This window comes from Phyllostomus discolor, chromosome 1, assembly GCF_004126475.2.
Source record: "Phyllostomus discolor isolate MPI-MPIP mPhyDis1 chromosome 1, mPhyDis1.pri.v3, whole genome shotgun sequence".
In the NCBI taxonomy this organism is placed as follows: Eukaryota; Metazoa; Chordata; class Mammalia; order Chiroptera; family Phyllostomidae; genus Phyllostomus; species Phyllostomus discolor.
This window is the reverse complement of record NC_040903.2, coordinates 46,351,373-46,375,826: the sequence shown is the minus strand read 5'-3', so window position 1 is coordinate 46,375,826 and position 24,454 is coordinate 46,351,373. Positions and strand designations below refer to the sequence as shown.

The 24,454-nt window shown below is 37.1% G+C and overlaps 2 protein-coding genes and 1 pseudogene across 4 annotated transcripts in view; all 3 read right to left on the bottom strand.

The window, feature by feature from the left end:
- Positions 1-364: 364 nt before the first annotated feature.
- On the bottom strand, positions 365-10,571 carry EPGN (epithelial mitogen). 3 transcript variants are annotated; one of them, XM_036022096.1, is made up of 5 exons: positions 10,292-10,568; positions 9,689-9,822; positions 6,908-7,016; positions 6,046-6,198; positions 365-4,360 (listed from the first exon to the last, which is right to left on the bottom strand). In XM_036022096.1, exons 2-5 carry the CDS (start codon positions 9,774-9,776, stop codon positions 4,306-4,308), a joined length of 405 nt encoding a protein of 134 aa, XP_035877989.1. In that variant the 5' UTR covers positions 9,777-9,822; positions 10,292-10,568; the 3' UTR covers positions 365-4,305. The 3 variants fall into 3 exon arrangements, with proteins under 3 accessions (XP_035877989.1, XP_035877985.1, XP_035877998.1); XM_036022092.1 differs by having other exon boundaries at positions 9,689-9,778; XM_036022105.1 differs by lacking the exon at positions 6,046-6,198 and having other exon boundaries at positions 9,689-9,778; positions 10,292-10,571.
- Positions 10,572-14,249: 3,678 nt separating this feature from the next.
- Positions 14,250-14,371, bottom strand: LOC114493514 (annotated as a pseudogene).
- A 2,491-nt stretch (positions 14,372-16,862) lies between these two features.
- Positions 16,863-24,454, bottom strand: part of MTHFD2L (methylenetetrahydrofolate dehydrogenase (NADP+ dependent) 2 like) — a 98,968-nt gene continuing 91,376 nt past the window's right edge. The window contains exon 8 of the mRNA XM_028506865.2: positions 16,863-17,522. Coding sequence (XP_028362666.2) covers positions 17,410-17,522 — 113 coding nt within the window. The 3' untranslated portion in view covers positions 16,863-17,409. The remainder of the gene's footprint in view (positions 17,523-24,454) is intronic.

Below are 24,454 nucleotides of genomic sequence, written 5' to 3'. Positions count from 1 at the left end.
TTTATATTATTTTATATGTTTATCTATTGCATATAAATCACTTGAATATATATGAGCTCCAAGGTGATCAAGAAATTACTGTATTTTTCAGACCATAAGACGCACCTAAGTTTTAGAGGAAAATAGAAAAAAAAATTTTGAAACAAAAATTGTGGTAAAATATTTAATAACATAAATAACATAATATTTCACCAATGTAAATGTAAACAGAACTCAGCAGCAGCATTAGCAACCATTATTCCTCCCAAATTTGGGGGGAAAATGTGCATCTTACAGTCTGAAAAATACAGTAACTCCAACACTAATATTTTCTTTTTTTAATTATTGTTCAAGTATAATTCCTATCTTTTACTCCCATATATTTTCTATAAAATATTACAAAGTCTTACCATATAGAGTTTTGATGAGAGACCTTGGCATCAGATTTACCTGGTTCAGGTCTAGGCTCTGCACTTAAAGGCTATGTCATGACCTTAAAAAAGTGAATTGCCTTCTCTATGCCTCAATTACACACAGGTGTGGATTAATTAAAATAAGGCTAAGAATGCTTATCAAACATCATAAGTGCTCATATATGGTAGCTTTATTACACAATTTCTTCATCTTGATCTGCAAAGGGACTTAATAATAAATCAATATTTCCTGTGAGATTTAAAAAATCTAGAGATATCATTCTTTCCAGAAAGATGTGAGGCCCAATTAACATCCTTTTAAAGATCAAAAGCATGGTGAGTTCAATACTTGTTTGACTGTGGTCTCCACCTAATTTCAATCAAAATGATTTATGTTCCAATAATATCTGAGACATACAAATTACAAAGATAGGACATGGAGTATAGATAAGCCCTAACTAAATGATTCAATTCTCCTCCTTACCACATTAATAACATTCCTAATCTTTATGAGATATCTTTTTGGAAGCTGGGGGTGTTACCCACAATCTGGAACATCCATCAGGTTAATTTTTGGCAGAGAGGTGAAATATAATGAGGGAAAACATTTATTCAGGTGGATATTCTCAAGGGGTCTAGCCTTTGAATTTTTAGGAAATTATTTGCTTAGGTTCTTTTACTCTGAGCTGTACATTCGTTGATTGAATAATTAACAGAAATTTGGAGCTCAATTTGGAAGACATGCTTCTGAATGTGCTACTGAAGAGAACTTTGCCAAAGGTTTGGACAGAAATGTGGACTCACCCAGATTAGCAGTGCCAGACTCTGACAAATTAAATTTCAACACTTCAAGTTCATCTTGGCAGATGCTACTATCCTGATGTCATGATGCCATGATGGGCCAGAGAGGTATTTTGCAACAGACATGCTGGTAACCTTTTTCCTGAGCATGAACTGCAGGACATCAGTATTCACATTACACTGCACACAGCGTGTCACCGTGTGTAATTCACAAATTTAGGGGGCTTGCTCATGGTCTTCTGCAGAGAGGGATTGTTTTTCTGTTCAACATTGAAAGCTTACACTGCTAGGGTTTGTCTTGTGGTTTTCTTAAGGCTTCTTTCAATTACATACAATGAATAGAAATCATCTTGACGTCAACAAAAGGGACATTTCAAAATTAAAAGATTATATTTGTATTGTTCCAGGAAACACTAAATGATAAATTATATTGTTGTTTCATTCACTTCAAACATTATGAAAACATAATTATACCAAAAAAAACTAATTTGGGGAAAGAAGATACAATAACAAAAAACTATAATTCCCTTTTTATAAATTTACTGGCTCAAGTGTGACTGGAATTACAACATTTGCCCCCACACCATCATACTTCAAAATGCTAACTCATGAATATGGATATTCTGGAAAATGTTCTCATAGAAAGAAGGATAGACTCGGGAAGAAGACACAATTGAAATGAAAGACATTGATGAACCCCTTGGCCAGTTCGATTTTGTCAGAAATGCCAAAAGCATGTTCTCAGTTTTTTCCAACAGATCCACCCACCTAATAATCCATAAAGTGATAGCTGAAAATACAGTTCTGATGCAAAGGCTTCCCTGATAGACTCCTTTCAGGGTCTTATTGCACCTAAGAAGAAAATAGAAAGTGAAAAAAATGGCAGAACATCTTGTATTTATGCCTTTTTTCACCAAAGTCCTGCTTGCATACATAAACATTGCCAGATGTGGCTCTAGCTCCATCAGAATGCCAGAGGTGCCTTTCTCCAAATTTAACTGCGGGGACCGTGGGGTCACAGGACCGTGTGTGTGTGATGGCCGCACACAGATGGCTTCTCAGGAGCCACGCTCTACCTTCCTGTCGTCTCCCAGAGTGGATTCTATACCGTTAATGCCTACTGTTCGACAGGTGAAAAAATTTTCATCTCTGTTGTTTTTTGTCTTGGCATGCTTTTCTGTTAGGAAATCTGAAAATTTCATTTTTCTGCTTAATGTTTAATTTCAACTATATGGTGTTTAAAATTGAGAAATATTTACAACTTTTTAGGTTATTGCCTCTTCAGACTCCAGCATTAATTTCTCTTTCATCAGGAGGCAGTCCTTCATTAAGCTTTATTGTTTCTTCCTGGACTCTCCCCAGCTTTTTAACACCTTTGTGAAATGCCCAGAGAGAGCGTAGCTTTCTAGGTGTGGTCGCTGGAGTCACTGGGAGGAACCTTTGCCTCCCCATTTCCTTGGTGTGATGTAACCTTTACATACTTTGTGAAGACAGGCAGGAAGCACTGACACGCAACTCGTCCACCTTAAACTCCTTCTGAAGGCAAAACAAAGCAAGTGAAATACCTTCTACTCAAAGGAAAGCAGAATGTACAGTTTTGTTTAACAGTGAATGAAAAGTCATAATTTAACACAAAGAAAAGGCCTGTTCTGAGGCAATTGTTGTAAGAATGTTCGTTTTGATCCTGTTTTCACCCATCTCATGATCAAAATTGTTTTGCTTGTCAACATCACCATGAAAAAAGTCCAGAGTTTTAGATTGAATGTAAAAGAATTGTAGATACTATTTTTTAATTTTAAAGGAAGCAAGCTTCCTTTAAAAACAAATTTTAAATCATTATTTTACAATCAAACACTAAAATATGTACCAAACATGGCAGCCAGTGGTGTGTTTTGGATCCAGAGGTAGGGGTTGAGAATGTCCCACTTTCAGCACAGGTAAGGAAAAATTGCTTTCTTCTCCTACCGCCAAAGTTTAGAGCTGGAAGGGCCTTGTAGAAAATGAAACCAAAGCCTAAAGATATCGACCGTCCAGCCCAAGATTATTCTAATTACACAGAAGAAATATGATTGAAGACAAAGGGCCCTAATTCCGATATAGTTATTCCTACCATTGTCCCATTTTCTCTCCCTATGTGCAAATCTGCTATTAAGCATTCAGAAATGGTAACGGAAGTTTCCACATGCTGTTGGCTGATGAAAAAAATTCCTGGGTCCAATTTTTGTTTCCTTTTCGGGGTCATTTGCAGAATTTCACTTATTAGTAGAATTTTAGAATTTCAGTCCAAATGGATAGTCACCAGATAACTCCTCTAACAAGAGGAGGAAGTGATGAACACATAAGCATTAGGGGACCAAAGAGTCGAACACAACGTTTTATAACCCATGCAGAGAACAGAAATGTTCTGCCTACTCAGGGCTCCATATCCAGAGAGCTTTCAGTCATCAGCAGTTCTTTAGCTTATTCCATATTTCACAGATAAAAGCCCCATGGTGTTGTCACAAGCTGGTATGATGTATGTTTGCCTCGGAATTCCATTTTCTTGTCTCTGACTTGGACTCCAGGCACATATTTGGTTCAATGAAGGTGCTAAACACTGATCTCATCCAAAGAGTTGGCATCACATTCTTTTAGATACTGTGAAAGCAGCATGTTTGGGATTGGGTCTGTTGAGAAGTATGGTCCAAACTACTGGTAGCAAGCACATGAAGAACCCAAGCTTGGCATTGCTTTAGCTTGCTTCAAGGTTAACAGTTATTCCCATGAAAACTCACATCTGACATGGTCAGAAGCATGAAACTCAGTTTCTCTGCACTACGAACAACAGCCATACCACAACAGCAATAGGCCCGGAGTAGTACTATGTAGTAGAGTAGTACTAAGTAGAACTTGACTTCTGTCACTGTATGCTTGTTCCATGGGCTCCCACGGCACCATAACAATGACAAAGTCTGAAGACCAATGTTGAAATTTATTCTCATTGCATCATGATCCCAACTTTCATTATTTTCAAGTCTAGTCAGCTTGGGAAGTTTTGTTGCTTCATTCAAAAATTTTAAATTTGGATCCACTCATTTTTACATATGCCGCAGAAAAATTTCTTATGAAGGCCTCACAGTGGTCTTCCTCTGGAAGAGACGTCATAGGGGGATTTCAATTTTGGACACCTGAAACAGAGTATTGATTTCCATATGAATTTGCTATTTGTATAGTGTATCAAGGATTATATACACATTCTTGTGTAGCAGTTGTTGTTGGTGCCCCAGGTCCCTTTCACTCAATGGTAGATCCAATCTCAGTGGTTATGGGTGTTACCAGGCCCATAGCAGCATCCTTCCCCAGAGCACTGCCCTGGGACAACAGAGAAATTTGCCTGATGATTCCTGGGAGATTCCTGGCCTGTGCCCACTACCCTGCCAGGAACAATCCTGAGACCCATGCTTGATGACCCAGGGCACTAAACCAAGATCCTTCATGTTTTAGGGATTAGGTCTGTAATGCCATTCATGTTCAAGATCTACTGTGGGAATCAGGTAGATGAAGCTCCACTTCAGCTAATGCCACACCTTTTCTTACCTTTTACTTCTGATCTACTATCCCTTACTTCATTACAGGTTTCATCCCAGGGTGTCCCTTCACCAAACACTTGCATAATAATCTTTGTTTTATGTTCTGCTTCTAGGGAACCTGACCTCAGATAGCTGCCTTTTTTTTTAATCCTTGCCAGAGGGCATGCTTACAGATTTTTAGAGAGGGGAGAGGAGGGGGAGGATGGGGGAAAGAAATGTCGACCGAAATGTCGACGTGAGGATGTTAGAGAGAAACACTGATTGGTTGCCTCTTGCATGTGCCCCAACCAAGGATTGAACCTGCAACCCAGGTATGTGCCTTGACTGGGAGTCAAACCAGTGACCTTTCTGGTTTACCGATGATGCTCCAACCAAATAAGCCATACTGGTCAGGGCAGATAACTGTCTTTTTAACAGTAAAAGGTCTACTATTTTTCTTTACTTTTTGTTTTCTTAAGAAATTGACCCGATAATATCAATGGATATAACAGATTTTATATCAATTAATCTGCACTTGCTACAACAGATTTTATTCTCTCTAAGATATAATTATTAAGCAACCAAAATTTTTCTTACTTTGACAATCTTGGCCATTTTAAAAAATGACAACTTAGTTAATAGAGTATAGCAAGGGAAATATATTTATACTTTTCCTTAATTTATCTCATGTTATTTCTTGATTTTCCCTAGTTATATGGATTTAAGGAAAAGATTGGCCAGTGTGGATACATCAGAAATAAGAATTAATACACAAGTACTTTATATTTAATGGACTAAGCTTATCTTCTTAAACTTCTATCAGTACATAGTACCTGGGGAATATACCCTCAGTTGATTGTTGGGAAGTAAATGGTCCGTGTTTGTCACACATTTTCATTCATTTAATACTCATTTCTTGATTTCTTCATTTGTCAAATATTTACTGAGTGTCTATTGTGTGCCAGGCATAGTATTTAGCACTGAATACATAATTGTGAATGAGAGACACTTAACCTCCACCCTTGTGGGGCCTACTGTCCTCCTCATTTATATGTAGGCAGACAGGGGTGAAGATGGAGGGAAATTGCAAATTGAAGATTATTGCAACTACAGGTAAATTTTTACTGCTTTTTTAGGTTTATGAGAAAAATATCAGAACAAATATGTAGGAGTTTGCCAGATTTGCAGCCATATTTTCACTTAAAAACTATACATGTCAATGCCTAATACAGTGTAGGGGCTCAATAAATATTTTTCAAATGAACAACTACCCCGTGATGTTATATTTTGCTTTTTTTCCATACCTCTTTCTTATGTAGCAGTAAAAAATAGCAAGAAAACCACTTAATAATAATCCAACGCCAATCCCAACTGCAATGTATTTTTCATAAGAATCCACAGCATAGGAAGTTAACGTCAAATGCTCACACCTTTCTCCAGTATAACCAGTAAAACACCTTCACAAAAAGAAAATGAATAATTTTAAAACTCATGATGATAGAAATACAAAGAAAAGACTGATTTCCAAGAATGACACTATTTCAATGGAAATTATGCAATTTAAATTAAAGGGCCAAATGCCAAATGAAAGCCAATCTGTTACAGTATTGAAAAAGCTATGTGTTTTGTAATAATCATTCATTAAGGCTCCATATCAATGTAACTTTCCTTATTGGTAGAAAGGGAAGGTAGCGCATGTGCTTGAATGCCTTGATCTGGAAGGTTATTTACTCTTTCATAGGAGGATACTGAGCAAATCAATGATCATGAAAACAGTACCTTAGTTGCTCTAGAAGTTTATATCCTTGAAGTGTTTTTACCATGACCTGTTTTGTTTCATCCTATAATCATATTTGCATGATGTTAAAATGCTGACATGGATTCAGTAGTTTTGAAGTGGAGCATAAGCTTCTGCATTTCTAACAAGCTCCCAGGTAACACAGATGCTGCTAATCTGGGAACCATATTTTTGAGTAATGCGGATTAGGTAGCTTAGAAAAAGACTCCTTAGATACTCAATTACAAAGAGGATTGCTGAGTCATGACCAGATCATGTACCCTTTTTGCTTCACAAAATAGAGGTGTGTGGAAATGTGCTATGTGAAACACCAGAGGCACGCATTCGCCTGCTCCCGTCTCCAGGACTGGAAACCTCTTTGCAGTTACCTGCAGATGGCTTCCTTCAACTCGTGATGGAAGGCACATGCACCATTGATGCAGTAACTGTTGTGGTCTTCCAGGCAAGAATGCGAGAGCTTCAAGGCTATAGGTCCTTCTAGGGAGTCAGATAGGAAAAGGAGAAACAATATTAACAGACGAAGTGGCTCACATCTTTATAACAGATTTGTAATATGTTAAAGGGACCTTTAATTGTAAGAATGCTCTTTGAGTGCTCTGTCCATAGAAGTATGGATTCGTTCCCTTGGCAGGTTATATTCACAAAGGTTAGGCTAAGAGTACCTAGGCATATCATTAATTAATTAGAGGGTGGAGGTAAACTGATGATTGTTCCCTTCTTTAGAAGCTACATATAGAGACAAGTTTGCCAAAAGGTGGCAGCATCAAATACAGTTTTAGCAAGCTACCTTGAGCAAGGCTTCCCAAATGTATGCCTGAGTGCTAATAAGTATTCAAAGGATCTCACACAATTTTTTCATTCTCCCCTTCACACCTAAGGAGTCTGCATTTAGGAAGACTTGGATTTATAAGTGGGGTATAATAAGCTTATTTCTCTTCTCTTCTCCCAGAGGAAAGAGAGAGATGAGAATTCCCTCCTGTGTGGACTACCACAAGCAGCTAATTGAAAAGGGAACATTTTCCCTACCTGATTTCAGAAGAGGGATGGTTATGACCTATGCAAGAGGCCGGAATCAACTTATGGCTCAGGCTTAACATGGTTAAGCCAATACTTCCAAATATCATTTAGAAATTTCACTTGTTTAAGAGACATTATGAAATAGTGGGAAAAGCCTTGGAATTGGAATTTAAACACCTGGGCTTTGATTTCTAGCTCTTATACTATGCAAGTGACCACACTGGACAGAACTTTTATGTTCACGTGCCCAGAAGACTCTTTATGGGAAGCTTCTCTTTGGGAAGCTGTGTTGTGGCAAAATGTATGCATTTCAGGATGCGTACTCCTCATTCCTGATGTACTAGGGACATATACCTCTATCATCCCTGGGGTTTATGCAGTGGCAATGACAGCGATAACACTGTATAACTGAGTCCTCTGTGGTACATTTTAATTGCTGATACTTAAATTTTTCTCAAATACATTGTGGCATTTTTCTTTGTCATTGTTGTGAATAAATATGTCATGAATATCTCTCATCCTTAGTTATTATGTTACATGATATTCGTCTCCCTGAGATTAAAAACTCCCATTTATTTGTTCACATCCAAAAAGGCAAACTTTTTTTATATTGAAAATACTAAGTCTCTAAGTACCAAGGCACCAACAAGATCCTGTGTTGTAGAACTCCCTTTTGATTGAGAACCCGCCATACCTTAAAATTCACATTCGTTTTGTTGAATGTGGGGTCATGAATCTAGTTTCTCATTTTAATAAGTAATTCTGAAAGCAGTGAGAAGTTTGCATTATAAACCAGGCTAGGTTCTTTCTGCTTTAAGATGCGAGCAAATTAAGATTTTCTAGAAAATGTAAGAACTGAAAGAAGACATTCCCAAAGAAAGGGTAGGCTACAGAGATTCATCTTTCCCCTAAGAAGAATATTAGTTATATATAATATTTTAAAATTTCCTAAAATACTGGATTCAGACTTTAAGTTATATAAGAAACAAGGAAAAACTTAAGTTTCCCATCAAGAAAGCAAGGGAAAACAAGAGAGATGGTATATGCAATTGCTTTTTCCCATTATTAACACCTGTGACTTGGAGCATGTTACTTGCAGCTCCCTATTAAGGAAGAACAGAGGTGGTCTGGGTGTGCTGTTATGAACTCAGTCACTGAGAGCACACGTACTTTAATTTTCTGCAGTATTAACTTCTAATGAAGTTATTTCTTCTCCTTTTTGTTCAAAGGCTCAGAAAACATGAAGACAACAAAGTTATTCTAAACCCTACGCTGATTTCAGCTTGCAAATTGATAGATATTAAAACACTCAAACAGGCAAAAATATTTTGAATACCTTTTTTAAAATTTAAAAATTTTGGTGAAATGAAGAATTCTTAATTATTACTATCTTTCATATTAAGAAAAATATTTGACTTGATCTTGTTTTATTTGTCTGGCTCTGAGACCAAGATATGGCATTTCTTCCAACCCATGTCACATCACCAGTCTCCACATCAGGGGGCAGTGTGTGATTTGCATGAGAATTATAACCGCCCAGTACACAGGTCTTGGCAGGTAACAACAAGCTTTCCAAGTTCATCTCTAAGAGTTCAAACAAGTTTGAAAATATGCTGATGCTCAACAGCAGCAGGAAGCTACTCAAATAAAAATAATAATGTAATGAAGAAAACCTATTATCACCATTAAAAATTGGGTAGAGTAGTTAGGAAATATAGCCTATACTAGAACAACAACATAAACCCCCCAAAAGAAACAAGAAAAAAGATATTTCCAAAGATGAGAGGATATTAATTAAGGTTTCTTCTTGTAGCCATAACTTCTTTGGTTGCAAAGCCCATAGTCACAGATCAAAACATGATTCCCAAATGGTGACAGACTGCCTCTGGACATGTGTGGGGTATTGGGTAGCAAGCAGGAATCAGGCAGAAAATTCTATCATTTGCTCCACTTCCTCCCTTTAAAATGCCAACTCTTCACAGACCCCATTTACCTGTTACTTCCAACTAAAAGTTGATTCTCTAATCATAATATATATATTAAAATTTTCCAGTGTTTCCTTTATCACGACCCAAATTTCTATCAACAATTAAAAATAAGTCACTTGAAATACAAAAGTGCAAAGGAAATACCTTTTGTTTTGTTAACTGTCCAGTCACTTGGCTGGGTTGTGATTCCGGGTGTTCCGTTCAAGGCCACCTCTTCTGTTAATGCCGCCATTGCTGGATGAAGAGGAAGAAAGCATCTTTAGCAGGTGAGCCTCCTTCTATGTATAAGCAACAGATAAAAAGTTATTCTATTTATTCCCATTTGTGTTTGATTCTTAATTCATTTACATTTGAGATCCATAAACTGACTACAGCAATTTCCTGAGTTTCTCATTTATACCTAGTCCATTATAGAAAATGGAAACACAGTAATATTTAAGAGAAAATATTTATATACTGATTTAATCACAAGGATGCTGTGATATACTCATAGTAGTTAAAATGTATTAACTACTCTTCGGTTTTATAAAGTAAATATTTTAAAGAGCTTTAAAAAAAGTTGTCACAATGTATTAGGAGAGTAACATACATTACCTAAGAAACTAAATTAATTCACAGATTCCCTGCTCTAATTTTTGTCATGAAGAACAACTATTAAAAACCAACTTCTCACTAATTCAGAGAAAACACATCTTATTCACATTCTACACTTCTACAAAATTAGCAAAACAAAAAGAAATGACCTACCATTGAATAAGAGAAAGACTAATACTGAAACTCCGAAAGCCATCTCCTGCCCTTCTTAACAGGATCTCGCTCTTATCCTCCCAGACTGACTGGTAGAAGGTTTTTATGGCACTCTCTGAGTCTTTCTTGCATTTATATTTGATGAAGCGTCATCTGGCAGTTACCAATCAAAAAAATATGTACTTTTGGCAGCAGCATCAAGCCTCGGGGCGCTCACACTCTCGGTTAGCATATATGTGTTATCTCATAATGTGATCGAGTTTTCCTTTGAAACACTGATTTCCTGTTACCTGTGGATGTGATACAGAGAAGTAAAAATACTTAAAACAACAAAAAAGAGTCTGAAGTCAGGCCCCGCCCCATTGGTGTAAATACGATTGTACCAGCTCCAAAATTCCTAGCAATTCTCTCAGATTCCAGCAAAGGGAGTTTTGATATTTGCAAACCAGGAAACAGCATAACCTGTGAATAAAAGAAATATTCCTGAGTCTGTGGTCAGTTACATTGCCTTTCAGTACAGACTGGGTTTCATTGCAAATCAAGATTATTCTGTAGGTTAGTGGCATGGAAAAACAATTCAATTTGTACAAAAACAAAAGTTTAATATCCCATTTTTGTTTTTGCTACTTAGTTTTTTTTATTACAGTTTCTTTAAAAATAATTATTTTAAATGTATAATATTTACCATTATGTATTCTACCACTTAATATTTTTCTGAGTAAATGGAATGGGAAACCAAGTTCTAGGAACTACAATGCTTAAATTTGCACCCCAATGAGTAGGCTAGAGAGAACCAGAAAGGCACCAAAATAATAATAATAGTAGTAATAATAATAAGTAAATAATTTCCATTGAGATACAATTAAAATAGTTAGGTTTGGTATATCCAATGAATAGAAAGTTTTAAAATTAACACAACATTCAAATTTTCCTCACTGTTAATATAGTTATGATTATTACAGTGTCATTTTAAAAGTTAAAACATATAATTATTACTACTACATATTGTGACTATAAAGAGCTTCCCATAAATTTTCACTTGCCCAAATCACTATGAATAATTTATAAATATGTTCTGCAGAGGAGGTGTGACTTTCTCTTGGGAATTTCAATTGCTCATGTTTTCTGTACCCTAAAAAGTTATTTATGTCAAGATAGGTTATCATTTGCATCATGTCCACCCAGCAAATTCAATTTACCAGAAAGTATCCCTATTACTATTCAGATATGAATTTGGCTTTAGAAATCACACAAGAATGAGCTTGTTGGACTCATTATAACTTGGGCAATCACCACAGGCTTCACTGTTTTAAGTTTGAGAGAATAAATAGTACTTGGCTCACTTTAAATGTGCCTACATTTTGTTTTCTACTTATGTGGAGGTTTTAAAACTATTTAGTAGAATAATTTCTGAATGATATTTCTCCCAAGCAAATAATGTTTGAATTATAAGTCAAATCATCTTCCGCACCATTGGTGAGAATTTAAGGAATCATTTACAAAGGATAAAATACACCCTCACAACCCATTGCAGTTCTTAGAGGAGAAAGCTAGGACTAATGTCAAATATCTTTATTTCTAAGACTGGTGCATGGAAATACAACAACCATCTTTGTAATAATTATTAATTGGTGTTTCATAATGAGACAGGCCAGTAAGCCAGGGCAAGTGGAACAGAGAAACTGAGACAGCTGAGCAAAATGAGCAAGCAATTTACAGCCAGCTACAGAAGGTCACCTCCCTAGAGACAGCATGTAGGCCTCAGTTGTATTTCAGCTCCAGGCCCAGAAAGACAACAAAACCAGGGAGGTGACACCTGGCCCAGCTGCAATGACTAAGGACCTTCCGCCCTGGCACTGACCAATCATTGGAGACCAAGACCCTGAAAAAGCACACCTAGAAAACTGATGATAATTCTGCTAAAACCATCCCCTGAGACTTCCCCTAAAATTCCCACCTGCAAGAGAAAGGTAAGAGCCTCAAGACAAAGGACCCACTGCGTTCTCTCCTTCTGGGAGGCAGCCCTCACTTTTCCCTGCCCCCTCTTATTCCCTCATAGGCACACAACCCTTCCCCCTCCTGGACTCTAAGGGTCCCCACAACATTTGCAACCAGGGGAGCAAATGGGCAGCTGCAGCTCACCCCAGGCTAACTCCCTGAACCTGTGCCCAAGGCCCCCTTTTCTCTGACTTCTCAGTGAGCTAAGGCAGCCCAGTCTAGGCTCTCTCCTGTTGCTTGTTCGATGTTAAGCCCTTCCCTGTTGCTTTAATAAATGTACTGTCATAAGTCATTTGGGCTCAAGTTGTGAAATCTTTCCTACATGAAGTTAAGAACCCAAACACTACCAGCTGGCCCTAGGCAGACCTTCTCAGGGGCAGGCCCCTGTCCGATAACAAGAGTGCTTTACATTTTACAAGAGATTTTCATGCACATCTCAATTCTTTCTTCAGTAATCCTGGCCCCAACAATTCCAGCACCTGCTGTATTGTATTTACTCAGTAAATCTGTCTTAAATTAATAAAGAAATTAATGACAGGCTTTATTTTCACTCTCATATGACAAATAAGGAATGAAGGCTCAAAAGAGGTAAGTGACTCGCCAAAGGACAGGCCCCAGAGCCAGCACTTGAACCCATGGTTAACATCCAGACACACGCCCTTTCCATCCCCCGGCTGTGTCATTTGGTAGGAGGTGGTACACTGCTCTCAGAGGAATTCTGTTAGTTATCTCCTAAAATCAAGCTGTAAATAAATTATGTTTATCCTTAGAATCTAAATATCAAATGAACTGTGTCTTTTGCACACATTTGGGCTTAAAGAAATGGATTGTTGTCTCTCCAGATGTTTCCCTCTTCTGGTGAGCTGGGCCACATAATAAAGAAACTTCAGCTTACGGTTTATAGAAGAAAATAGCTCTCAGTCATCCCACATGCTTCTTTTCCTCTAGAACTCACACTGATGAATCCCACTTAAATTCTCGGTGGGAAAGACTCCTACCTTCACTTCTTCAGTCCTCTCATCAGGCAGTCCTTTCCCCAACCCAGAAGAATGGGAGAGATGGGTTTTGTAAGGTAGCCTCATTGATATCTTTATTCGTTCTTGATATATGTTAGAGAAGGTTGCAGGGAGAAAGGAGGTTAAAAGCTGCAACACTCTACCATCATTTTTCTTTCCTACCATTTCTCCTGTCTTTTTAAATTATTCATCTCATTTCTCTAGTTATCAGCATCTCTGCAAGTGTCTTCATTCTCCTCCCCTCCCCTCCCCTCCCCTTCCTCTCTCTTCTTCTCTTTACTTGCTTCCTTTCCTTTCTTTTTTTCTTGCTGTTTCACTAATTCAACCAAAATTTGTTGCTGGATATTGTCAGGAAATGGTCATCAGTCCTTTGCTTAAACCTCTCTAAACTTATTCTGTAATTCTTATGGATTCAGTTGTCATTCACTCATTTTTTCATTTGTAAAGTGTTGAAAGCCTGCATCATTCATGACACTGAGCTGGGTGTTATGATGTTTGCAGGATGAATAGACAAATCATGTGTGGATGGAAGGAACTAAAGGGAGATAAGGAAAATACATATGTAACTACAGTTCTTGGTAGGAACTAATAACTTCCATGACTGTGTGCATAACTATGTGAGTTCAGGGGTGGAACTTAAACTCTCATGGCAGTTTCCATGTAAGTTTCATTTGAAGAGAATCCTAAATAACAAGTAGAAATTAGACGTAGAGTGATAAGAGAAAGGATTTTTGGTGGGGGAGGGGCCACCAAAATGGGGTAGTGAAAAGAGAGTGGGTTCTGGCTCCCATCATCCCAACAGACTTGTTCTGAATTCCAGTACCACCTTCATTATCTTTTTGGCCTTGGATGAGATTTTAATCACCCAAAAAGTAAATTTTCTCATATATCAAATGGGGATTGTCAATAACAAAAAGAAAGTAAAGCATTTAGCAGCTGATAGGCCCTCACTTAAGGATAACTGTTACTAGTGAACGAGTGTAGAGAACACAGGGTGTGTATAACGGTCAATAAGACAAGAAATTTAGTAACGAACTATAGAAATGATCCCTGAAAGTTTAGTCTTAAGGGGAAGGGCTTACAGGAACAAGGACACAAGTATAAAGGACACATGGACAAAAACAAGTGGGGGGGGGAATGGAAGGGTGGTTGAGGAGGGCTGGGGAGTGGGTTGGGATGGGAGTAAAAGGCAGAAAGCTGTACTTGAACAACAATTAAAATAGAAAAATAAAATTAAAAATATTTTTAAAAAGACAAGGAATTTAGTGGTTAATACGTGCTGGTGAGTCCTAAATTTTCATCATTAACCATAATCCCTTTTCTCTTTCTAGACTACTATTACATCAGGGCTTTTATTTATATATTGTCATCACCTCCAACTCAACATATCTTAAACTGAACATATTATCTTTTATCCAAAATCATCTCCCCTTAACTTCACTTTGTTAATCAGTGAAAACATTTCCTAGGCTCTAATTACAGTTCTCATAACTCACTCCATTTGGTCTGTTTAATTTATTAAAGCTTTCCCTAATCTATTTCCACATATTTAGCCAGTTGTATTTCCACACACTTTTCATTTTAGTGTGACTGTAACTGTTGCTTTCACATTTACTAAACTCACTCTTACTTTCATATCTTTGTATTATTGTTCAGGGCCCATTCATTCTGTAGGATCCTTTTTACAGATACTTTTAGGAGAAGCAAGTTTACTTTTCCAAAGCTCCTGTACAAGGTTATCATGTCTACCTTTTATGGACTGCAAATATTTGTAAATAAAGTCATGATATCAATAAACCAACTTTATCTCCTTTATGTGTTGAAAAAGGCTTCCTCCTTGACCAAACCCTAGTCAAGTTCCTGTGAGTCCTCTTCTTGAATAGTCTCAACTCGGCCTGCTCAGCCTCCTTTTAGAAAAGAATCCAGCTAAGTCAGTTGATGGACCCCCATCTCATATCAGATCGTTTCCCATTCCCCACCCTTGACATCATAAGTCATTGGCCTGCTTTTTAGCGAGAATTGTAGTAAAATAGTTTAGCAAGAATCACCCTACCCTTGATATCTAATCAAGTTCCTCTTAGTAATCTTCCATCCACTGACCCACTGACTCTGCTCATTGGCTACAAATCCTCAACTGTCTTTGCTGTATTGGGAGTTGAGTTCAATCTTTTCTATTGCAGTAGTCTTGATTTGATGGCAATAATCTTGAATTAGTATTTTTTACCATTTTTAACAAATGTTAAAATAATTTTTCTTTTACACTGTTTTAGTTACTTTTTAGAAAGACTTGCTCTTGAATTTTAGCCTAGCAAAGGAGCAGAAACCTTTAATGGACAACCTCTCTCTCCTGCATTTTGGGAGGCGAGCAGTGTGGGCTCAAAGGACAGACCACCTTTTCTGTGTGTATGCATTTTGGTTCATTTTGTTTGTTTTGGGAATTTATGGCCCTTAAAAATTAAAGAGGACTTTTCTGAAATGTGTGATTGGGAGCTTTGAACTCAAACTTCTGTTGGGGTTATCAGACAAAGATGGTCTACTGGGGGTGTCCAACCTGTGGCCTGCGGGCCGCATATGGCCCAGGATGGCTATGAATGCGTCCCAACACAAAATTGTAAATTTACTTAAAACCTTTTATTTTTCCTCATCAGTTTTTGTTAAGTGTTTATGCATTTAATGTGTGGCCAAGACAACTCTTTTTTTCCAGTGTAGCCCAGAGACACCAAAGGGTTGGACACCCCTGGCTGACTGTGGGATGGGCTATAGAACCTTTTCTTTCATGTTTGAAAAATGTATACATTTCCCAGCATACTGTAATAGATACAAGCATATAAACAAAGAAACTTACAGATATCTTAAGGAAAAAACCAGACAGGTATTCTTATTCAAATTGCTTTTATTATACTGTTGAAATGCTATTAATTATAAACATCTAGTCTATTTTCACATAAATGATAAAGCATACAGACTGTTAAAGACATGCATTGGGTAAGAATCATTATTGGTACATACATATACTGGGATGTGGGTATGAAAACAATACATTTATGTAGCTAGAGCCATCTCAAAATACCCTTCAACTGAGAGTCACATGTATTTCTTAATGTAAATTGTGTTAGAAACAAGGCATCTACTTTGAGAATCAAATGCTGTAAGAGAAGAGGGAAGAACTGTGGGGCAAGAACAACAGTGGATTTTTAGTCATATCTTCATGTTTAGTATTGGCACATCATAAGTGTCTTTTCCCATTAGATTTTCAAATTTTTGAAAAAACATAACAATTCTTTAAAAAAGGACTCACTCATACTATGTCATATATTTTCCTGATAGTTGTAGGAAAAGGCTACCTTAGTTTTGTTTTATGTATTTGTTTGCTTTGGATTTTCCAATATTCCTCAAAGGAGAACTGTCCACATTGTATTCTAGAACAAAAAAATTACATGTAAACCTAATACATTCTTATTACATTTTTATGATAATAAGTGGTCCTTTACAATTTGAAATAATCACTAAGCAGTACTGTATTTCTTGTCTTCCTTATATATTTTTCTTTCCTTGAATGGAACATCATTTCTTATTAGGATGCCTCATGGGATAAATTTGGGGGACACATAAGATCAAGATTTTAATTTTTTATATTTTATCTTTCTTTTAGCAAGTTAGTTCTTCTTAAGTGTATGTATAGAACATAAAATATATAAAAATGGAGTATGTTTATGGTAAAACATAAATTACATTTTACATGGGTGCCCATTTGGCTGACAAACATTTGTTGAAAACATACAGTGTGTAATATTTAATTGTGTCAAAAATATATTATTTATTATGAGCCCTTTACTGGTTTTAACATTATGAACAAATATTATTCACAAAATAAACAACTGTTACCAAAGTTTTCATTGGAATTGTTTTTTTCCCCCTAAAACTCAAAATCTGTTAGCAGGAAATGTATAAAGTTACATGAATCCTCTCATCCACAATGATTCCATCCATGAAAAAATAAATAATGCAGAAATAAATAGCTTTGTAGTAAAATATAAAGGTTTCTTTCCCTTTGACAAATAAATAAACAGCATAACTTCCGCTTGCTGTGTTCTTCCCTGTGGTTTAGTAAACGGCTCTCTGAGCGGCCAGGAGGGTGTTCTTCAGAAGCATCGCCACCGTCATGGGCCCCACACCCCCCGGCACCGGAGTAATGAAGCCAGCCTTCTTCTTAACATCTAGTGGAAGAGACAGAGAGGACTCTTAACTTTTAAATTTTTCTGAGAATTTTACATTTTTAAACATACTGAACTGTTAAAAGACAAACTGAGGCATACAAACCATTTTAAATGTTTCTTTGACCATTTATTGATTGCATTTGGGTGGCGCCAAACCGGCAGTGGTTAGGAGCTCCAATGACAGGAACTCAGGAGAGACTTTTAAATTAAATTTTTTTTTCAATTACAGTAGACACAACGACATTATATGAGTTTCAAGTGTACAACATAATAATTAGACATTTATATAACTTACAAAGTGATCAGGCAGAGACTTTTATAGAGAAAACAGGGAAGCAAAGTCAGGAGATTCTTGATGGATAGAGCCTCAAACCTAGTTGGCTATTTGTGACTGGTGGTCTTTAGGTTTTGATTTCATAACTTCGATGCATTTACAGGCTGAGACTTGGGTTTGCTTCCATAGGCTGCCACTGCCTTGGAGCCGTCTCAGTCCACTGGCCCCCTTGCTCAATCAACTTAACAGAATACAGTAGATTGTTCCGCTTTACACATATAACTCAAACAACCTCCAAGTATTTTTAGAATGGAGCAGGCTATAACACACATACTCAGCTACATGTCTCTGTGTATGATACCTTGTGTGGATAAAGAAAGAACACAAAAAGGTCAAAACTCTAGGCTGAACCTCCCTGCAGCCCAGTTTGTTTCACACAATGAAGAGCTACACCCCCTGCCAGACTCAGCTCCCTGTAATTCCAACTCAGTGCTTCTACAATACTTGATATGGTCACACAGGAGAGCCAGGATACAGACAGTTCAGCACTCACTATTTGTTAAATTGTAATATTCCTGTTACAATAATAGCATCGTGTATGCATAGATAATACATTCCAGTTCAAGTCTGATGCAAATCATTAAGTGTACTTGAATTACTGAGCACATACACATAGCCCTGTTCTGAAGCATGAAGATGTTTCATCCAGCGAATATACTCAAAGAAAATGACAGAGAACTTCCAGCACGTTTTGTTTAAGAGTGTCTTCACCCCCACAATATGAGTGTTGAACGGCTCCGTGCATCCATCTGCCGATTTAGCACTTCGCCATGTGAGGAAGAACAGTCAGGTTTACCCAGACAACTCTTACAAAGTGAGCAGAGAGAATGCTTCTTTAGTGTATAATGTGATATTATTAGTCACATGTTATTTAGGTGGACAGCCTTTTACAAGTTTGCTTGTGTACACTTCTAAGTGAGTCAAGATCAGTAGGTGTTTTCTAGATCTTATTTATTATTTTTGTACAATTTATATTGCCTTGTGAAATATGGCTTATAAAATTTACATCTACATTAATTGAAGTATAGTAGCACACTGCAGTGATTGTTTTTTAAGTCATAGGAAAAGCAAAGGAATAATACTTTTTTATTTGAAGAAAAGTCCAAATAAGTTTAAAGATATCACACACACACACACACACACACACACACACAATCCAGCCAGGGTATATCATGAATCTTCTCATGCTATGCAACAAAGAAAAACTAAGATCACTGAGATTCAGAAAGTAATATTTCAGTTTTACAAAAAAACTCTCTATTTGAAGAATGCCCTTGCCATGCATCCATCCAAAAACATACAGACCAGGTCCACAGCCACTTTGTAAATAGCTACGAGTTATCAGTCTTTTGTTCCCTTGCTCTAGCTATTCCTTCCACAGGGAATACTCTTCTATTATAGCCAAATAAGAAATTCCTGGTCAGTCTTTAAAAGCTGATAAAATGTCACCTGTCTATAATTTTTCTCAAAAACTCTCCCATCCCACAGAGAATGAAAAGCTCCACTATCTCCGTTTCCAGGAACTGCCTCTGCCATGGAACTCACGCCGCGCTGTAGTTCCCTTAACTAGAAACACCGGGACTCAGAAGGTGGAACCAGGTCCTTGTGGTGGTGGTGGTGGTTGTCATCTCAACCTTTGACCTTCATGTACGTGCTATGTATTCATTATGTTTTGATAAAGTAAACTAAATAGCCCTTGAAACTTAAAATCTAAAATCAATTTGCAGGGATGTGTCAGTCCTTCTGACTGGATGCAAGCAATGTCAAAACAATTAAGTTCAAGCTAATGTCCTGGAAAACTCAGGATACTCATTTTCTTGAGAAGGACAAAGTGCTTTTTTCAGTTTTCAATAAAATGACTTGATGACATGAAGAATATCAAGGAATCTGTTGTGGGTATAGAATCATTTTTATGGGATTCAATGACCAACTTTGAGAAGTAAAGTGGCATGGAATTATGTGTATAGTGAAAACATAGTAATAACTATAGCTACTATCAATTGAGCCCCTGCTACTAGCCAAGAACTTTATATACATTATTTTAGTAATATTTAATTATTTCACTAAATAGATAAGGAAGTGTGGTTCCCTGCAGTCACTGACTTAGAAGTCTTGTATATAACAGAGACATCATTCAAAGCCAGATTGGAAATGTTCTGTGATAGCAGAATTCCACCTCATCCCGATGCAGCTGTGTCGCCATGACCTGAACAAGTAGAAAAGCCCTAACAGAGGCTCATGTGCCAAAAGTGAACTGCTTTCTCAAAGAGTTAGCAGGACACTCTGAAAAAAGAACAAATAGGAAAGAGTTCTAATACAGTCATTTTCCTACACTGTTGCTATGAGTACTCACGGCCCATCACTTTTGGATCATACCCAGCACTTCAAAGTACACAGCTGGCTTAGCAGTCTGAGTTGTTTACATCCTCGTAATCAGAGCAGATAAACCACTGGTCTGCTTAGGCATCATCTCTCTTTTTTTTTTTTACCAAATTATGTTTTTTACAATGTGGTTACTATTGCATTCCTGTGCACAAAAAGTGAGCTTTGGGTAGAGGAAAAGGGAATGGAAATGAGCTCTTGCATAAAATAATACCTTCCTGAAGTTTGTGGCTTGGTTTCTGCACTTTTCCACAGTATGTATACCGGTGGAAACAAGCACACATTCACCCTGGCCTACCTATCACATCACAGAATTGGACTACGCAATGGGTATTGAGTCTTCGCTTGATGGTGCAGGGCTTCCCTGGATGTTCATCAGCATGTAGTAGCACCGACGGAGCCCTGTAGGCTACTAACTAGGCAGAAATTTATGATATCACTGTAAACATGCCTGCTTATTCAAATACTTGTTTCAGGTCTACTTTATCTTTGAAAGAAAGTGGAGAGATGTAAAAACAAAGTTTACAGATAGTTCTAAAAGGCAGACAGTGATAAATTTGATTAAAAACATATAAGGTCTCTATTCCTTTGGGTTTTGTTTTCATAAGAGTCTATGTCTGAGAAAGGAATACAGGGGTGGGCAAAAGTAGGTTTACAGTTGTTCGTATGGAAAATAATATAATAATAAATAATAATAAAAGAATAAACTGTGTTTCACAGCTGTACCCCTACCTTTGCCCACCCCTGGAAACATTTATTTACTGCTGGCTAGCGTTAGTGTATTTATTTTTTGTCTCTTTACAGAAGGACTAGGATATGGGGGTAACTGATTTCTCAAGAAAGGAAGGGGATTACCACTGGTAAATGCCAGGGGGTATAGATGCCAATGCTTAGGAGAAATTCTGTAGTCTAATGACTTTGCATAACTATTTCACAGCTATCCCAAGCAATGTGTTTATGAAGTATTAGAGGTGGCTTATGACTAAAATCAGTCATGTGAGAAAGAGTTAAATTCAGTGCAAGTTAGATACTCTGGAAAGCATCTTCCCTAATTATGTCTGCAGGAGAGTAAGTTAACAAGAATTATCTTTCATTGGCCGGTCTTTCCCTCAGGGTAGACAAGTGTTTGCACCTGCTTGGAGAAGATGACGTTTTCAAAGATTAATCCTATAATGTGTGGGGTAAAGGTGTTCGATATGCTCCATTGAAAAGAAATACAGAAGCATTTTAAGGCAACAGTGTCCTTCAGAGACTTACTGTGTGTTTAGGTGTGAGGGAGTATATGTGTGTTTGAAGGAAAGTACTCAAAGTTCTGTAAGTACGAGAATCAGATATTATCAAGATTGATATCAGCACTTCCATGAGAGACTCACGAACAGGTATTGCAAAAACCAGGGTTAGATTCAATTTCATAAAGTTGACATGATTTTGGAGTTACTGAAGCTCTTTGACAATGGAGGTGAATAAAATAATCATCAAATCCTGTTACCTGCATGGGACTTGCTCTAAAGAATGAGATTCAGATGAAAATGGCATGGTCGTGTTTACAGTAGATTTCTGAAAGTAAGAATGTTTTGGGGAAAGGCAACAATTAACTTGACAATTTATCTGAATGATCTTGCTGTAAACTTTAAAGCCTGCAAAGTAAATTCTATGGATTTCATGTGGTCAAACTCAAATTTAAAGGCTTGAGACAGGAACAATAGCAAAGTCACACTGCCTAGGGGCTGTGCTGGTGAGGATCAAAGGTGTGTGCAGTCATTCTGATAATCTACTACAATAGTCTGTTGGTTTCCCGTCTCTACCATATCAGCCATATAACCTGCTGCCAGATGCACTCTTTAAAACACCGTGTAGATCACCTCAGCTTACCCACATCTGATGATTCTTCATTGTCTCTAGGATAAAATATAAATTCTATGATATGGTAATTAAGGTCTTTTCTAATCTGGCCCTACAACCTTGTGTTGCCTTATTTCCTAATCCTTGCATATTTTCCTAACTCGATCATTCGCTGTTCCCACACATGCTACAAGCCAGTCTAGACAGATTCACAGCAAATGGAATACAGGAGAAAGCCAGCCACAGTCACTGCCCCTTGGAACTTATAGTCCAGTTTGGAGATACATATTACAGACATAACTGCCTAAATAATAGTTGAATAAGGCTATAAAATGTGCTACAAACAAAAGGTTTACTGCAGTGTAAATGTGAGGATGACCCGATGAGCTTGAGCATTGTACACATATGTGGGGTTTGTCTATGTCAAGTTCAGAAACCTGAGGGATGAATCAAACTTTCCCAGGTAAAAGGGAGAGGTGAGCAGTAGACTGTGTTCTTAGTAGGGGAAAATGTTTGTGATAAAGGTGGAAAGATGCTTCCTGAAGGTAGAAAGTAGCATGAACTCTCAGAAACACCACAAGACCAGTGTGGGTGACAGAGAGGGATGAATGGGAAGAGTGGCAGGAAATGACCGGAAAAGCCCAGCTCATGGAGAGCCCAGCAGGTAAGGCTGAGCATTTTGAATTTTAACCTAAGAGCAACAGTTAAAGCATTTCTAAAATTTGGAATATATATATTTTATATAGTATAAAGTATACATAATTTATTATATATTATATAAATTAAATATAATTTATTATATATGATATTAAAATATACATTTTAATATATAATACTTATACATTTATATATGCTATATAAATAAAATATATAGTATGCTTTATATATAAATATATATGTTTTATATATCTAAAATACATATAAAGCATATTATATAAACATGTATAAAGCATATATAGTTAAATCATTTCTAACTATATATATATAGTTAGAAATGAATATATTTGTATATCTGTGTGTATATATACATATGTATGTGTATATATACACATATATGTGTGTGTGTATATATGTATATACATATATATTCATTCTGAGGCAGGATAAGATCAAATGGGAAAACCATGCCGCCTGTTCTGTGTTCGCACATTTCTTTAATGAAATTAGTTTATCAACTGGAGTAGGGCGAAGGAGGAACCTAAAAGTAACAACATGAAGTGAAATGCTAAGATTGGAAAAAGTTCTGGCACCTGTGCAAGCACCTCAGACAGGAACAGCAATCAGATATAGGGTCAGAGAGATGTTTTTCAAGTGACAGGAAAAGCTTCAGATCTCACGAATGCTTGAGAGGGTACGGAAGAAGGAGAGAATGCAATGTGGACATAGTGAATGGTAAAAGTGAAGGACTTGACAATGGATCTTATGCATTGGAGGAGCTGAAAGAGGTTCTTATGACCAAAGAATACGGTGAAAACAGGAGAAAGAGACGCAGCTGGGAGGTGGTCATGGGCTACATGACCCCGAGGTGAGGGGTCAGGAAACAAGCTGGGTGATTGGCAGCTACAATTACTGTGTTCAAAGTAAATAAGCTTTTAGGAAAGTCTTTTGTGAATGAACTTGGTTATTTATATATTTAGTAATAGCAAGTAATGCAAGATGGGAAATTGAAGAGAAATACGAATATTACTAAATAATTTTTAGAAGAAAATTAAAATAAAGGAGAAATCCATATTGTATTTCCATTAAGTTTCAAGTTCTTGCATGTTATTAAATTATTACCCAATAAATCCTTTTTCAACCTGGAAAACAATCTGATCTGTTGTGTTGCATTTTCTCTACTATGGGGAGAGACGCTTTTTTTCATGTTACTGACTTCAGATTTCTAAAGGCAAAAATTAAGGCAGACTTGGCTTGACATCATTTCATTATTCTAGCTTAACAACAAACATTTTTCAAAAGTTACCATAAGAACAATAGCTCTGGAGCAGAAGTCATTTCATGTTTAAAATTCGAGGCGATGACAGTGCTGATGGAAGAAACTAGGTGTTCAGTGCATGTCTGTGCCTCCCCAAAACCCAGGGGTGACATGTGGTCACGAAGTTTAGAACTATTTCTCAGGAAGGATACTAACAGCAACACGAGGGGCATTAAGATGCCCTTTAACTAGAGTAAAGGAAGAAGTATGTGACAATGAACCTTTTGGTACTGGGAACCCCGGGGTCTCTGGCATGTGAGTTCCAGGTCATTATTTCCTCTGGAGACTTTATGTTCCTGGGTTCCCAGGGCCTGAGCTTAATAACCCAAATTCTCACCAAAGATACTCGTAAGAAAACTCACTGATTCTCAGGCAGATAGTGCACTCCTGCTTCAGTAC